Below are 15,831 nucleotides of genomic sequence, written 5' to 3'. Positions count from 1 at the left end.
CTTCAGACTAATGAAAGATTGCTTAGTGTTACTCAGGTTTAAACACTTGACTGTTATTAGAATCCAGTCTGTTTTCTGGAGAGTGAATGACAAATAAAACATTATTATTGTTAAAAATAATTTCTTGTTTATTCAGCTCAGTGTAAAGGATTAACCATGGCTGCGGCTTTCCTTTTTGTGCCATGATCACCTTTCTGCTAATGACTTTTTCATGAGTGCCCAGTTCCTTTCATTGCTATTTATATGGCCTGCATTGATTTTCTTAGAGCTTTTCATACTGTATCATTTCTTCACAGGAGACACCACATGCTCATGAGAAAAGCAAATGTACCCCAAGCTTTCCTGGGACTGTGCTTCTGTTTCCTGAACTCAGGAAAGTTTTTTGCCTTCCTGTAATCAGTTTGTTTTGAGCATCTCTTGATATTTTCTTTCAGTTCCTTCCTCTTGAGTGGACCTGCTCATAAAGGAGAGGGGTTTGGAATCTATGGCTGTCATAAATGAATGCAAAGCATGCTGTTAATAGGAAATGCCATGTGATTTTTAAATAGCAACAATCATAACCATTGGTATGGCATTGAAGCCTGTCATTTTTAGTGACTAAGCATGTGGAAATATAAAAGCCCTTTTATTTGGTCATGGCTTGCAGTTTAGTTCTTGAAGTGCTGGCGAGGAGAATCCTCTTGGACACTGGATACTTTCCATAGGAGAGCCGTTGGCATGGCACTAATCGGCCTCAGTGAGTCAGCTGGCTTCTTTGGCTGTCCAGTTCATCATCTGCAGAATATGGTAGTTGGTCCAAAGCAGGGTTTTGCATCCTCAGCACTCTTGATATTTCGGCCAGATAATTCTTTCTTGTGGGAGGTGAGGGGCTGTCCTGTGCATCATAGGATGTTTAGAAGCATTCCTGGTCTCTGCCCACTAGATGCCAGTAGCAACCCCATCAGTTATCACAACCCAAACTGTTTCCTGACATTGCCAAATGCCCCCCCCCGGGGGGGCAAAATTGCCCCAGTAGAAAACCACTGGTCTAGAATTATAGCTTTTAAAGTATATTCAAACTTTAAAATGGTATGATGCTAAGAATTTGTGAACATAAAGATAATCAAAGTCTTGAGATAAGTTTTTTCCTTTGGAGTGAGGAATAGATCTATCTGACTTTTGTGTTGCTAGAAGCTTCTTTGGTAAGACTTTAATATTGCTTTGAATTGGTTCCTCCCATTAAAATTTGAGGACTCAATTGTCAAAGTGCGAAAGAGGCCACAGGAGAAAAGGCTTTGGATGAAAGGCACTTTATGATTATAGATTAACACATGTGATTGAGATGGGCCATGCTACTGGATGAGTGGTGATAGCATAGTCCTTAAAGTGTGACAAGTCCTGGTGCATAACAGAGATTCCAGAATATTTGTCAAATGGATGGATAATGGATAGATGGATGGATGAATGAAGAATCTGGTATTGCTAACTCATATAGCTTTAGGAACAGTATTTCATCAGTGATGGATAAAAATGGTGGTCACAAAAGCAAAGAGGTCATTGGGAGTGAGAGCCCCTTTCACTGTTCTGTGGGTACCCCAGGCACCTGTCTGCCCCTGCTCTTGCACTGCCCTTTTTGACGCTTCCCCATCCCAGCCCTTTTTCCTTACTTGCCTTTTTCCCCTTTATATTTGTTTCCTGAATTGATTTTCTTAGAGCTGTTTATATTGTATCATTTCTTTGTATCAGACACCATGATCTCATGAAAATACAAAACCCAGCATGTTTGATTGTGAATTCTCATCTGGGCATTCTTGAGTGAAGAATTGCTTAATCTTTCTTTTCCGGTGTTCACATCAAACTTGTGATGTGATTCCTTAATCATCTTCAAAAATCACTTCCTTTTGACTTTCTAGAGTCCCATGTCTTTCGTTGATAATTTATTCTAGAACAACCAAAGTTTTTGTTAAGGGAATCTACATTGATAACTGTGATTGGTAGATTCCATGTTTACATGTTCACATGATGTTATTGATTTGGAACTGAAAAGCATTTCCTCCATTTTACATGCTGCATTTTATAGTTCAAGAAATTGAGGCCCAGTTTTGTTAAGACATAGAACCGAGCACCTACAGTAAGTGAGTAGTTATATTAGGGTTAGAATTGCTGAGCCCAGATGTTGAGACTAGATCCAGGGCTCCGGATGGAGGACAAAATTGAGTCAGGACAGATAATTTGATAGAAAGTATTGAATCTGTAGTATCAGAGAGCAGAAACATTTTTCTTCATGTTTTGTTTTTTAGTTGTAAAAATAATTATCAAGGCTGGCTACTTCATGGTATCATAGCTTTGATTTAATGGGAATATCTTATCTAAAATGGACAAATTACTAAATTTCAAGGTCTTTCCTTTTAGTTTTATTTCAGTAAGTGATGCTCATGATGTTTCTTTTCTCTCTTAGACCTTCTCTAACCATGCCCCATAGGAATCTGACCGGAAGCTGCAATGTTAATTGTGGGTGTAAAATACACGAGTATGAGCCAGTCTGTGGATCGGATGGAATTACATACTTTAACCCTTGTCTGGCTGGCTGTGTTAACAGTGGTAATCTTAGCACTGGGGTGAGTATATTTCACAAGTTCCTCTTCTGTTATTAATACCACATCCTGTGACAAGGACAGGATAGGATTCATATGCAATCACAATGACGCTAGTCTCCCTTTCGAGAGGCTCCGAATAACCTGCAAAATACCTCTGACCAAACCTAGAGGAAAGAATTATGCAATGCTGTCATTTTCTTCCAGGGAGGATTGGAACATTTGGGTGTAGTGATTTGATTCCACATCAGCCCTCTTCTACTTTACGTTCTGTGCCAACTCCGTGAAACTTGATAAGGTTGAGCTCTAGGCCTTCCATTTATTCCGGTGACTGGGCCCTTGGGATGGAGATGAAGGTCAGGACGACCACGTTTGGTGCTGACAGAAGAGAACAGGGAAACTCCTCCCCTGGCTGGAGTCTGGGAAGATGGGCGATGGCCATTTTTCATACATCATCAGTTCAGACTCTTTAAAAAACTTTCAGAGTAAAGATATTTCTGTCAGTTCAAGAATAGGCTATTTTGAGAATTCCCTTCCCTGTGAATTATAAATAGGCTGTAATACTGTGGGAGAGGGTTTTCATATTCTACTCAGTTCTTTTTGCAGCCTACTTTGATTCTTTGTGTAAGAACGGATTGCAGGGGGTTGCCTTCATTAAAAGGCTAAAGTGCATTTGTTTGTTCTATACAGGTGATAAGGGAAGTGCCATTGACCAAATGTTTTGGGGATGTCATTTTCAATTCCTGAGTTTTAATCTAAAATATAGGGATAAATTGAGAACTCTTGGTGCTTGTTCCCCATACAGAGTTGTGAGCTCTAGTGTGTGACTGTGGTGAAAGAGACAGTAAGTTCTGTTCTTCTCAGTGGCTGAGTCCTTCCTTGGGAGACAGCAAGTCCTCTAGTGTACAATGCTCATTCTTTAAAAAACGCCAGCAGTCCTTTGAGCACAGATGGCCAAACAGTGCTCTATTTTCGTACATGTTCTTATGGCTGCTCTAAGTGGTTGAAAGATCACAATGAGAACCAGTTCAGCTGATGTCCATTCGGTAAAAAGCAACATACTAGGCAGGAAGATTAATTGACTAATTTAACACTTGTTGGTTTATTTTGGCATCGTGTAGCACCCACCAACATTGTTTCACTTTTGTATTGGCTTTCAGAAGAAATATTGGTAGTTAACAGAGAAGATATGATTTCTTTTGCTCTTCTGTATCCTCAGTCCACCTGGCATGTCAGTAGGGGCTCATACATATTTACTGGAAAAAATGATCAAGTGAATTCGGGCTCCTCAGTGTTTCCAGACAGCTGGTCTTTTGTCAGAGTCCAGGAGCAGCACTGGGTGGGTGGGGGCCACAGTCACTGGACCCAAGTTACAAACGTAGAGTAGGTTATTCATTCATAGAGTGTAGGTCACTTGCTAATTAAAGGGACTAACAAGGTGTTTGAAATGGTTGCTCACCAATGAGATGCTCACTATTATTAGTACTGAAGCCATCACGGTTGCATTATGAATTCTCTGCATTTATTTAACAGACATTTACTTTAGGGCCACTCCGTGCTCAGGGTTGGCTAGGTTCTCTGATGAGCACAAATAAAAATAAGGCTTGGTGCCTGTTTATGAGCATACGGAATGTGAATGTTATAGAATCGAGTGTTGGAAGCTTCTTAGAAAGTTTAGGTTTAAACAATCTTGACTAGCAGATTTTGGTATTGTTAGACACACTTTGGGCCTTTACTGCTATCAATGAGGACGAAAGTTTCAGTGAAATATTTTGTATTAAAAAATACTAGTTATTTTAGAGCATTTTTTACTTAAATTGGTCTCAATATTTCTAGGCCACATTTTGCTTTTGGTTGGCATACAACTGAACTTTATTTCACTCACTTAGGTACGGAATTATACAGAATGCACCTGTGTCCAAAGTCGACAAGTGATCACCCCACCCACAGTGGGCCAGCGCAGCCAGCTCCGTGTGGTCATTGTCAAAACGTATCTCAACGAGAATGGCTATGCTGTGTCTGGGAAGTGTAAACGGACCTGTAATACCCTCATCCCATTCTTAGTTTTTCTTTTCATAGTCACCTTCATCACAGCGTGTGCCCAGCCATCAGCCATCATAGTAACACTCAGGTGAGAACAGCACTCAACTTCTAGGGTGGGTTCTGAACTTAAATTTGCTAGAGTACCTATTCAGAGAGGAGGGACTGAGGCAGTAAACAAAGAGCAAAGCAAAGTTAGATTGCCTAGGAAGATGCTCAGACATTTGCCTGGGGAACATAAGTGAGTTTTTTTTCTGTCTGGAAGGGAAAGAATGGGTATAACACTGCATACTCTAGAATTTTCTTTATTCAGTTGGGTTTTATTCCTATTGCCCAATGAAACTTCTTTTGTGTGCCTTGGGTTCCTGAAGTCTGTGGCCTGCAAGTTTCAACTTCCGGAGTTGAAAGCCATCACTGTGTTAGCTAGGAGGAGCGGAACCCCAGAGGAGGGAAGGAAGCAATTTGGTGAAGTTGCTAAATCGTGCATACAGCAAAGGCTGTTATCTCTGACCTTGTACCTTGTAGATAGTTAATAATACCCCCAGGATCAGTGGCGATTCATGCTGGACCTGCAGTTCAGAATGCTGAGTTCATTAATTTTACTATCATATAAAATTTTGGAATGGAATCAAGGAAAGTGTAGACTGGGAAATGTGATTTTTCAAGTGTTCAGGCTTTCTTTGCCATATTCTGCATCCTAGTTTGTTTTTTTGTTTATAAGAGGACATGGAAGCTACTTTTGTCCTATTAAAAATGTTGACACTGGCACATTCAAGTGAGTGTTTTGGGCCCTGCACTAAGGACTGCGGTGGGCAAAGGAAGGAATAGGACAGTGCAGTGACATGAGAAGAGCACTCCCAGGGTGACTTTAGGGGGACGGGGGGCGGGCAGTGCATTGAGGGCATGAGGGAGGGGGTTGGTCCTTATTCTTCCTCTGGCTCCTCAGAACCGCACGATACTGGGCGCCTGCAGGAAGCCCCTGCAGAGACATCATAGCGAGGGCGTCTGGGCTGCACGGTGCGTGTTCTGGCTTCTTTCCTATGGAATGCTGAGTTAGATCTTCGTTTCCCCGCAAAGCTGTTCTTTAACAATAAGGTGACAGTGCACGGAAGGCCTACCGGTTTATTCACTGAATTCCTCCCTCAGCTGATATTTATGGAGTAAAGACCATGTGTCCAGCACTGGGCAAATTGCTGTGCAAAATAAAGAAGCTGGGGAAAAGATGACATGGGCATTGGTCCCAGGAAATTTTCCATTATACCAGGGTACTTCCAATAGTTCATAGAAAAATTGCATTAGAATATGAATCCTTCCATGATCTTTTTGAAGACCTCTCATATACCTACAACCCTATGTGAATGGGATAGAAAGGATAAGGTACTTCATTATATCCAAAAATATGAATCATTAGGAAATTTACTCACTTAAAATCTAATTCTTTGTACTTTAATTCTACAAGATTTGTTGAATAACCCATGGAAGAGCTACCCTTTTTATAGTGATCACACATGGCAAATCACCCTTTGGCTTCTAACCCAAAATTACAGAAAAGGAGTCCTTTAATTTTTGCTAATCAGAAAATCAATAAGCTCCAATCTTCCTGCCACATGGAAATTATTTGGAGCTTACGTTTTAAGGAAAAGAAGAAAAAAAAAGAGATGGGGGAGGGGCTTATTCTTTCTCTGATATTGACTTGTTCTGTGTACATTTTTCAACTATATTTTTGTTTTTGTTTTTTTACTATTTTTCCTATCCTGGAGGAATTATTGGAGTAATTTTTATTGTACACATCTACCATTCCGGAAAGTGCAGGCAAACAGAAAAAAGAATGCAATGTTTAGGGTAAAGTTCTATACTTTTTTTTTTTTTTTAGTAGAACTGATTTTGGAAGCTCAGTTAGAGCCACTTCTGCCTCTTCAGTCAAGAGCCTTGGACCCTCCCCCAGTATTTACACAGACAATTAGATCAGTTTCTTTGATGTCTACAGTGAGACATTGATTCAGTGATTGAGCCATCAGCAATCTTGCCTGGTTATTGTTAGTAAATTCTAGCAAATTAAATATTTTGGCACAGCATCTCCTTAGTCCCCGGCTCTGCACGAATCAGATTAGATTTGACATTCATTTTCTTGGGGCCTCTATTTAAAGGTATTTCTTTCTTTCCCTTCACTGTAGGTCCGTAGAAGACGAGGAAAGACCTTTCGCACTGGGAATGCAGTTTGTTTTGTTGCGAACACTTGGTATGTTCCTGACTTTCCAGGTGTGCCTCTTAGTTCCTCTTTGTAGATGGCAAACTCTCACTGTTCTTTAAAAATGGCAAGTCAAGTCATTTGTTATTAGTAGTAGCTAGGATTTTACAGGTTAGTGGTGAGGGCACTACTTCCTTATTTTCTGATTTGTACTAAAAGCTGACAAGTTCTGTCATTTGATGAAACAAAACAAAACTAACTTAGGTTAGTTTCTTTTTCACTATGGACATAAAGTTGGGTAAAATTCCCCGAGAGTTTTGTACAGTAAGAAATATTAAATCAAGCAATTTGTAATGGGTTTGTTATCCTGGCGTTTTGGTCCCTTTGTGCCTTTTCAACATAAAAGCGATAGAAATTGGTGCTCATTTTATTTGTGAAATTTCTCATTCCTCACTTCTTTATAGTAATTTTATTGGACTGAGCAAAGAGCATACCTATCAAGTTTTCTGAGAAAAAGAAAAAAAAAATTCTTAAAAGAAAAAAGAAAGGTCCCCAACAATGACATATAGGGAACATGATGTAAGGTTTTTCTTAACAAGAGAAGCTCATTAATGCCGTGTCAGTGTGATAAACCACAGAGTTCATATGCATGAAGAATGTTGTGCATATCTTTACAAACACTGCATCACCCTGTGGAGTTTTGGGACAATGAATAGGAAATAACCCTACGAAGTACCCCTTTCATTGATCAATTTCAATATATTTTTAATTGACTATCTCATCATCAAGTTTATTTTTTCTTTCGATTTTCTTCAGCTATTATTTTTCCCTCAGTAATCAGTATCATTGTCCACAGGACCAAAAATTTTGGTTTTGATTCAGATTTCCTATTTCAGTTTTGAAGGGTAAAACATTTAAAAATGATGTCGTCTGACCCTTTGAAGCATTAACCCTCCCTGGAATTCTCAGTTTGTCATATGCTGTGGTTGACGGCCCAGTCCAAGAATGAGCACTTTCCAATAAGCCCCAGAAGGAAAATGCTTCTAGTTCTGTTTAGCAGGTGGCTTATATTTTGGTACCAACAGACTTTGAAGATACCATTTTAAATGCATGCTGGTTAAAGGAAATTCTGACATACTTAGATATAGTTAAGAAGTTTGTCTTATACTCACTGCAAACAAAAAAGTGTTATTTTCAAAGAAGAAAAGGCTTTTTTTTTTTTTTTTTAAAACAAAGGAGTGGTTGAATAGGAAAAGAAAAAAATTCCTCCTTTTTGCCGTGTCCCTCTCTGATGCTGTGGAGTTGAGGTTGTTTGATGTGGGTGTGGAAGTTTATGAAGGTAAGTCAACAAATGGGTGCTGCAGCATCAGGCATAAGTGGAAGGGAGGATGTTTCAGGCATTTATTATTTAATTCAAACTTAAGTTCTATTGATTGTGGAAAAAGTATAGTTAGGCCAATAAGCCAATTTCTATTTCCCCAAAAAGCATGGCCGTGCCATCAAGGAGCTTATAGGGTGACAGATTTGCAAACAGTTTAAATACTTTGTGATAGTTAATAAAATGAAATGAGAATAGAGTGGCATCCGAGTGAGTCAGGGTAGATAGATGTTTGCCAGGTGAATGTGTTGAGGGTGGGGGCACATTTTGGCAAAGTGAGCAGCATGTGATGAAAGAAGTCATCACGTGACTTATGGGATTGAAGAAATGTGTCTATGTCACAGCCCACACAAGAAGCTACTCCTCATCCCGGATGTTTTATAAGCTTCAAAGATAAGTTTTATGCCATAATTATTTCCATACCTCATGTGCCTTTATAAAGTTGCCATTTGATGTGGTGTCTGACTTAAAGGAGACAACTCTTTTTCATGCTCTTTCTGCATCCAAGGACTGGAAGGAACCCAACCCACAAGAACTAAGTGTACTGAATTTTGGTGGTTGATAGAGTTCTAGCGGTATAGCCTCTTGAGTATTTAACAAGAAAACCTAATTTTTTAGTTTAAAAGGATTCTCTAATGGCATTTTTAACAATAAACACCTTTGTCAGCTTTATTGAAGTATAAGTGACAAGTAAAATTGTATGTATTTAAAGAGTGCCACGTGATGATTAGATATATGTGTATAAGCAATGGACTTATTTATGATCCTAAAAATCAATAACACATTCTGAGTTGCAAACCAGAAGGTTTTAAGTATTCGCCATTTTGAGAACATTTTTATGGTAAATATATTGTAACAAGATGTGACTTATCTTTAAAAAAAACCCAAGAAACAAAGGAAAATCACTCCCCTTCCCTGGTTTTAGAGCCAACCAGTAACTTGCTAATTTACAACTGTTTCTCTTACCAAAATGCGCTAAATCTGTTTTTCTTTCTCTCTGCACTTTAGCATACATTCCTACTCCGATTTACTTTGGAGCAGTTATTGACACCACCTGCATGCTCTGGCAGCAGGAGTGTGGCGTGAGGGGCTCTTGCTGGGAGTACAACGTGACGTCGTTTCGTTTTGTCTATTTTGGTTTGGCGGCCGGCCTCAAATTCGTTGGCTTTATTTTTATTTTTCTGGCCTGGTACTCCATTAAACACAAGGAGGTGGAGCTGCAGAGGCAGCGGTGGAGAGAGTTCCCGCTGAGCACTGTGAGCGAGCGGGTGGGCCAGCCCGGCAGCGCCGACCAGCAAGCCCGGACTAGGTCGTGCCCCGCTTTCAGCACCCAGGGAGAGCTCCACCACGAGGCTGGTCTGCGGAAAGGGAGCCAGTGCACAGCGCAGACTTTCCCAGGGCCCTTCCCCGAAGCAATAAGTTCCTCTGCGGAGCCGGGGCTGGAAGAGAGCCCTGTGACCATGTAGCCTCCTTTCTGAAGCTTGAAAATGGAAGACTTCAGTTTTGTTGGTTGAGTTGAAGACGGCGACTTGCGAAACACCCGTGCCTTCTTATCTTTCTTTCTTTAACCTCTACAGACACAATCCTCAAACCAACAGAACTCAGTATACACAGCCACTATTGATCGGGGGCTGGATACCTCAACAAGACTGAGAGCCTTTCCTCCCTTCTCTGCATGAAGGAGGAGTTTAGATAGATTTGTTACCATTTCCGATGTTAATTTAGTGCTCATGCTCCAGTATGGCATAAGGCTGAGGTACATGGTTGACAGAATCATGGGAAGGGTGATGTCGGTGCATACCATTAGCATACGCTGCAAACAAAGGTGAGCTTGACCTTAACTGCATTTACAAGTCAAAGTTTTTAGACGTGAACACCTACTGTGAGTTCTGCTACAAAGCACAAATGAATTTGCCTCAACTATGCAATTTGATCAGAAAAATGTAAGTGCAGCATGTTCCTTTTGCTTTCAGAGAATAAAGCAAATGTTTTTTGAAAAGAGGAAGCTGAACTTTCCTTAGAGTACTGTTAATAGCATTTTAAGCCATAGCAGAGTTATAAATCAGGTAGAATTTTTCAAATGCTTCAAAGGAACAAAATGCATAGTGTGATAAAAAGAACAGCTACTTCATTTCATGAGACAAATTCTCTTTTAGTCTGTCTGCTCCATCATGACAGTTAAAGAGGCCGCTGAATCATAAATCTGATAACTTGAATATAAACTCCAGTATTCTTTCATAAGAGGCTTTAAAACTAGTGTGCTAAACAATATGGCTAGAAACTGTAATTTGAGATGCATATTAAGGAAAAAAACTAATGGCTTTTCTCATCCAAGGAAATTGCTGCAGAAATTCTTTTAGCTCTTAAGGGCCCACATAAGGTAGTTAAGAATTGTAACCTGGACACTCAAGGAGTTGGAAAAAGTCCCACCTGAATATTTTCATAATATCTTGAAAGCACTGGCGAATCTATATTGTTTTCTTTTTTCTGTACAAAAAAGCTGCCATTGCTCCTAAAAATGAGTAATTGAATCAGGAAAGCTGTACCTGGGATATGAAAAATCACTTTGAGTACAGAGGGAGGAAGATCTGTGAGCTGAACCCAGAATATCATCCTAAGTAATGATTGAAAATAATTTAAAATAAACTGGTCTATCATACCAAATCCTACTTTATCAGAGTTAGAATCATTTTACATGCCACTCTGATTCCCTCCTACTGTCTCTTTCCCGCAGTGATTCTGAGAAAGGATTTTCCCCATTCTTAAATGCACTTTGGGTTCATTATCCATCTTTCTTTTTAGTACGTTCCAGCACATCGCTTTGATTTAGGTACTACACGAATGCTTTTACGTGGTGTGTAAAATGATGCCTCCTGACAGCACTAATGGACTGACAGCAAGTTAACTCATGGGATCTGGCCGTGAGGGACTGTAAGGTTCAAATACCAATATAATTGTGAACAGTTTCTGCCAAGGAGCCTATGCTTATGTAGGGCTGGCGAATTCAAGAAATAGTTTCCCTGTCTAGTTAACACTCTTCCACAGAAGAGATGTGGTTGGCAGACTGTACCGTGATTGACAGACTGTCCCCTGATACAGGCTCTTTGCCTTCCATCTTGATCAGCAGGCAGAATCATGCCAATATCCTTGGGTACAAGGTTTTTTTCTTCCCTACCTAGGAATGGCATTGGTCAAATGGTTCTCTCGGTTGCATGCAGTTTGTGGAGAGGGTTATCACTATTAGACTGAATAATGTCTACAAGGGGTAAAGCTACTGCTCAGGTGACAAGGACTTCCCTTTGGCCCTTTGGCTTGGCTCACAGTGAGGTGAGCAGTCTTGCTCGGCTAAGATCGTAACTACATTGGCTTCTGTCAGACTTTGGTCAATGTGGCATATATTAAAGGTTTTCAGAAAACATTACTAATTAACCTAGTGTCTACTCTGGGCCTTGGGGTTCCCCTTTACCCTTGAAGAGATCTTTGGTCCTTTAGAAGAGAAAGTTTCCTTTGGCGTTGTAGCTAAAGATGTGTAGATTGGGGAGGGGTGGTGTTTTCTGGATTTTCCTCTGATTATTAAAATACTGCATTGAGAGAATTTTGGTGGGATTGGCACTTTTTTGTGGCTAAGATTGTTGGACTCAACAGGGGTAAGTAGAGAGCCTCATTGCACCCACCCCCCCCTTCTCTACCTTGAAGAGTCATCGAGTTCAGCAGTCAGTGTCCGGGCACTAGTTGTCTGTCAGGTACCATTTTAACCGATTACCATCAATCACTCTGAAATCCTTTGGGATGATTTGGCCAGAACTCAAAGAAATTGGCCTGAAATGTGTACCACAATGATAATATTGTACTTCCGCAAGTTTCCAGTACTTATAAATAGCATACTTATAAATAGCAAGTGTATCATTAATGTGTTGTTGGTGGATATGGAACAAATAGGAAAAATTGTGAGGGAGAGAATTTTTGGAATATGTACCAATTAAGCATAGTTCCCCAAATGCTTTGGGCCCTGATAGCATCATTGGAATATTACATAGCCAACTAAAGTGACTATTTTGTAGATGATACTATTTAATTGTATACATAAGGTCTTATCTGTTTGTTAATAAATCGGTCATGTTACTTTATAGTCATAGTTCTTATTAGAAGTCTCCATGAGTTTGGCTTCGAATTAATTATTTTGGCAAAACGTCTTCTTATGCCTTTATGAACTTTGTAAATTAATGTATTATTTGGCTTTAATATCCAAATACAATATCCTTGAGTCCATCCTATTAATTTAGAAACTCCCAGCGGGTGGGATGGATGATTGGAGCACATTCTTTTGGTTACCTTCATTAGCATGAAATCCTTATTCTTTTTTGTAGGTGTGTTCAATTCTTGAAAATAGTCAGAAGCAAGGTGTTCAAGGTGGGGAGAAAGGAGGAACAGAGAGGAAACAAATTAGCATTTGTTGAGTGTTGACTATTTGCAGAGCATTTTGTCATGCACTTAATACACATTATTTAATCCTCTTAATAACCTTGCAAAGATTTTATTCTTTTGGTTTTTTAAAAATACGTATGAAACGGAGGCTCAGAGTAGTAAAGTAATTTGGTTAGGATTGTATAGAGTGGCAAAGTCAGAGTTCAGACGTAGGTTTCTCTGACCGTTATTCACTTCTTATACTGCATAATGCATACAGTAGTTTTTAGTTAACAAAGGCAAGATGTGACTATAAAATAGTGAGGTCAGAGCATTTTATTTTTTGATGTATTACTGTTTCTGAGTAGAAAAGTTATTTCTCATGTAAATAGAAAAAACTGTAGGAAACATCAAGATTTAATGTTTAACTGGATTTTCAAGGTAAATTTACATTTATTTAGCTGTTATATTAAAAACTGTTTGTCATAGCATACCTCAAATATTTATTTATAGTTCATATTTAATATAGAACAAATCCAATTTCGATGTTAACATCGAGTCTCAGCAGAGTTTCTGAAATGAAACCTTAGGAGGAAAGCTATTTCACATTGGTTGAATCTGAGCTTTGGGGATTTTAGGTATATATTTTTTTCTTTCAGAATATTAACATTTCTATTAGTTTTTTGGTGAATATGAGTTTTAGTATTCCTAATAAAAATTTTAAATGAATATGTACAAAAGAGGTACTAAACTGCTGACCCCAATTGTAACCTTTAGCTGGTGCAACAACCACTGGCAGCATGCACTTGGAAGTGTCAGTCTGCACAGAAGGGGGTTACCTGGGTTAGGGGCTAGTGGAGGTAATGGCAATCCTACATTTTCACCACCCACCAAGAAAATTCTGCTTCAGTCAGCAATTCCAGCTTGCATCTTTTGGTGGACTTGGAGCCAGGTGTTTCTTTTTGCAGCCTGTTTTGTAGAAACCATGTGCCAAAGAGAAGCTTCATAGTTTGGATGGACCTGAAGCATTTGTGGGAATTCTTTAGTGTGCCCAGGAGCAGTAGGTGAACCCAAGCCCAGGATGGTAGCCAATGATATTTTGTGATTGTGTGTGTACTTAAAACATCATAGTTGGCACAGAACATGAATATAACTATTGATACATAGGTGCATACTGAGTATTCTAAGTAGCAGATAGATACCAAAACACTGTATAATCCCAGAATTGCCTAGGCTGCAGGTTTGCTAATACTCTGTTATACAGACTGGTAGGTAGCCTTCACATGCATTTGTGTTTCCTCTTCTGTAGTACCGGAGCGCTGTGGCTGGTGGGCCAAGTTAGATGCCTTGTGCACTTTATCTTTTCTGTCCTTTCTCTCTTCTTCATCTTCCGGGATGCTGCTGGCTATATCTGTTTCAGACTTCTCATTATTGCATTGAAATCAGACCTGTTTGAAGAGGTTTTATTTTAGTACTTCATTTTTAGTCAGTCCTAGGAAGGGTCAGAGATGACAGAAATCCTCCCTGGGTAATTGCTTTTGCAACATTAAAAAAATGCCTTGGTGCTAAAAGTATTTAACGATGCATGTTCACCACTAAGAAGCTGCATGTGCTTTGAGTCTGGAAATCTGGAGAATTTCTCAGAAAACAAGCATCCATTACTCTCATTTCAACAGTTAATCCATAAACTCTATGCTGCAAAAATGAAGAGTGTAAGGGGGAATACTTTTCTATGGGAAACTCAGTGCTTTGGATATTTATTTTAGCAAGAATAATTAGATGCTAAAAGTAATTTCAGAGAGAGGTAAAAAAAATATTTCAGATAACCTTTTCTTATTCCTTTTCCAAAAAGCTTACACTCAAGGTGTTTTTTTAACATTGGGGTTTTGAAAGTGTTGTCTTTTTCTGGTATTCTACCATCACATGTTAAAATTGAAGGAGAACATATTATTGAAAACGAAAATAATTGTTGGGACATATTAAACCAAAAGGATGGACAAAAGAAATTTAAAGTTCGTATCTAGAAATAAAAAATAAGAATTAATTGGTAAGACTGGTACCAATTATTGGTAATTGGTAATTGATAATTGGTAAGACTAGTACCAAATTGTGGGCATTTTTCTTAAAATACATACCTCTCTACCAAAAACCCCAAATGTTAATTTAGAAGCACGAAGCAGGAAGGTCAGCCTCTGACTCTTTAGTTTCAGAAAATGTAAAACTGTGTTAAATAAACTGGCATTAGGATCTTAGTGGAGTGTGTGTCCAGTGTGTGTGTGGGTGTTTGTGTGTAGAGGTGTGCTTGTGATGAAAGACTGTTCGAGTGCTGCGTAAAAAAGTTTGATTTTTAAAATGAATATTTATTTGGAGACCTCTTAGGGTAATTTAAAAGATGTATAATTTCCTTGTGATTAATGAAATCTATTGTTGATGTACTAATAAACCTTGGTATACAACATCTTGAATACTTGATCATGAAAAATTAAGAAAAAAAATTAAAAAGAAAACAAATAAAGTGTGTTAGATTGAGATTCGTCTCTAGATTTTTGTTGTTTGAAGAGTTGAAGCAATGACCAGTGTGATCCCCCATCCCGCCCACAAGATTAACTCCATACCTAACTGACAACTCTCAGAATGTTCTATGTGTAAACTATTAGGACTATGGTTTTAAAAGCCTGCAGTAGCATATTTTTTGTTGAGTCACCAAAGAGAATAATTTTAAGTAGTTCACATTTATCTATTTAAATTCAAAACAGACTTTCAGACTACCTTGAATATGATTTGTTACATTTAAATAACATGCTAAACCCCAAATCTGAGTGGCTTCATAGCACACAGGTTTATTTCTCATTCACATTACATGTCTATTATGGGTTTGTTTCACCTGGTCCCTCAGGGATCCAGGCTGACAGAAGTGCCAGCATCTTGAAGCTGCACTGGAACTTTCAGGGTTGGCCTAGATGCTGGGTCAAGGAAGGAAGGGCCCAGAGCATGGCAAAGGGCTTTTTTTTTCTCAGCTTGGAGGTGACACATGTCATTTCTGCTCCCATTTTGTTGGCCAGAACTAGTGTCATTGCCCTGCCTAACTGCCTGGTGTCCTGAAAAAATGTAGTGGAGCCACTGGTGAGCATTCAGTGGGTATTGTTCTTCGCCACACAGTTGTCCGTGAGAGGTTAAGAAAGATTTCCAAAGGAGTCCAACTCATTCTAAAAACTGGTAAATGAAGGGAAAGTCTCAAGCATAAAAAG

The 15,831-nt window shown here is 39.1% G+C and overlaps 1 protein-coding gene across 3 annotated transcripts in view; it reads left to right on the top strand.

Moving 5' to 3' along the window:
- SLCO5A1 (solute carrier organic anion transporter family member 5A1) overlaps positions 1 to 15,114 on the top strand; it is a 139,973-nt gene extending 124,859 nt beyond the window's left edge. For 2 of the 3 annotated variants that reach the window (XM_063079445.1, XM_063079444.1), the window contains 4 exons: positions 2,438 to 2,597; positions 4,463 to 4,704; positions 6,788 to 6,852; positions 9,188 to 15,114. In XM_063079445.1, the coding sequence (XP_062935515.1) occupies positions 2,438 to 2,597; positions 4,463 to 4,704; positions 6,788 to 6,852; positions 9,188 to 9,645 (925 nt within the window). In that variant the 3' untranslated portion in view covers positions 9,646 to 15,114. Of the gene's footprint in view, positions 1 to 2,437; positions 2,598 to 4,462; positions 4,705 to 6,787; positions 6,873 to 9,187 lie in introns of all 3 variants that reach the window. The other variant, XM_063079447.1, reaches the window with a different exon arrangement.
- The last annotated feature ends 717 nt before the right edge of the window (positions 15,115 to 15,831 follow it).

This window comes from Cynocephalus volans, chromosome 15, assembly GCF_027409185.1.
Source record: "Cynocephalus volans isolate mCynVol1 chromosome 15, mCynVol1.pri, whole genome shotgun sequence".
NCBI classification, from domain to species: Eukaryota; Metazoa; Chordata; class Mammalia; order Dermoptera; family Cynocephalidae; genus Cynocephalus; species Cynocephalus volans.
The sequence above is the reverse complement of the archived record's forward strand: the minus strand, read 5'-3'. Positions and strand labels throughout refer to the sequence as shown.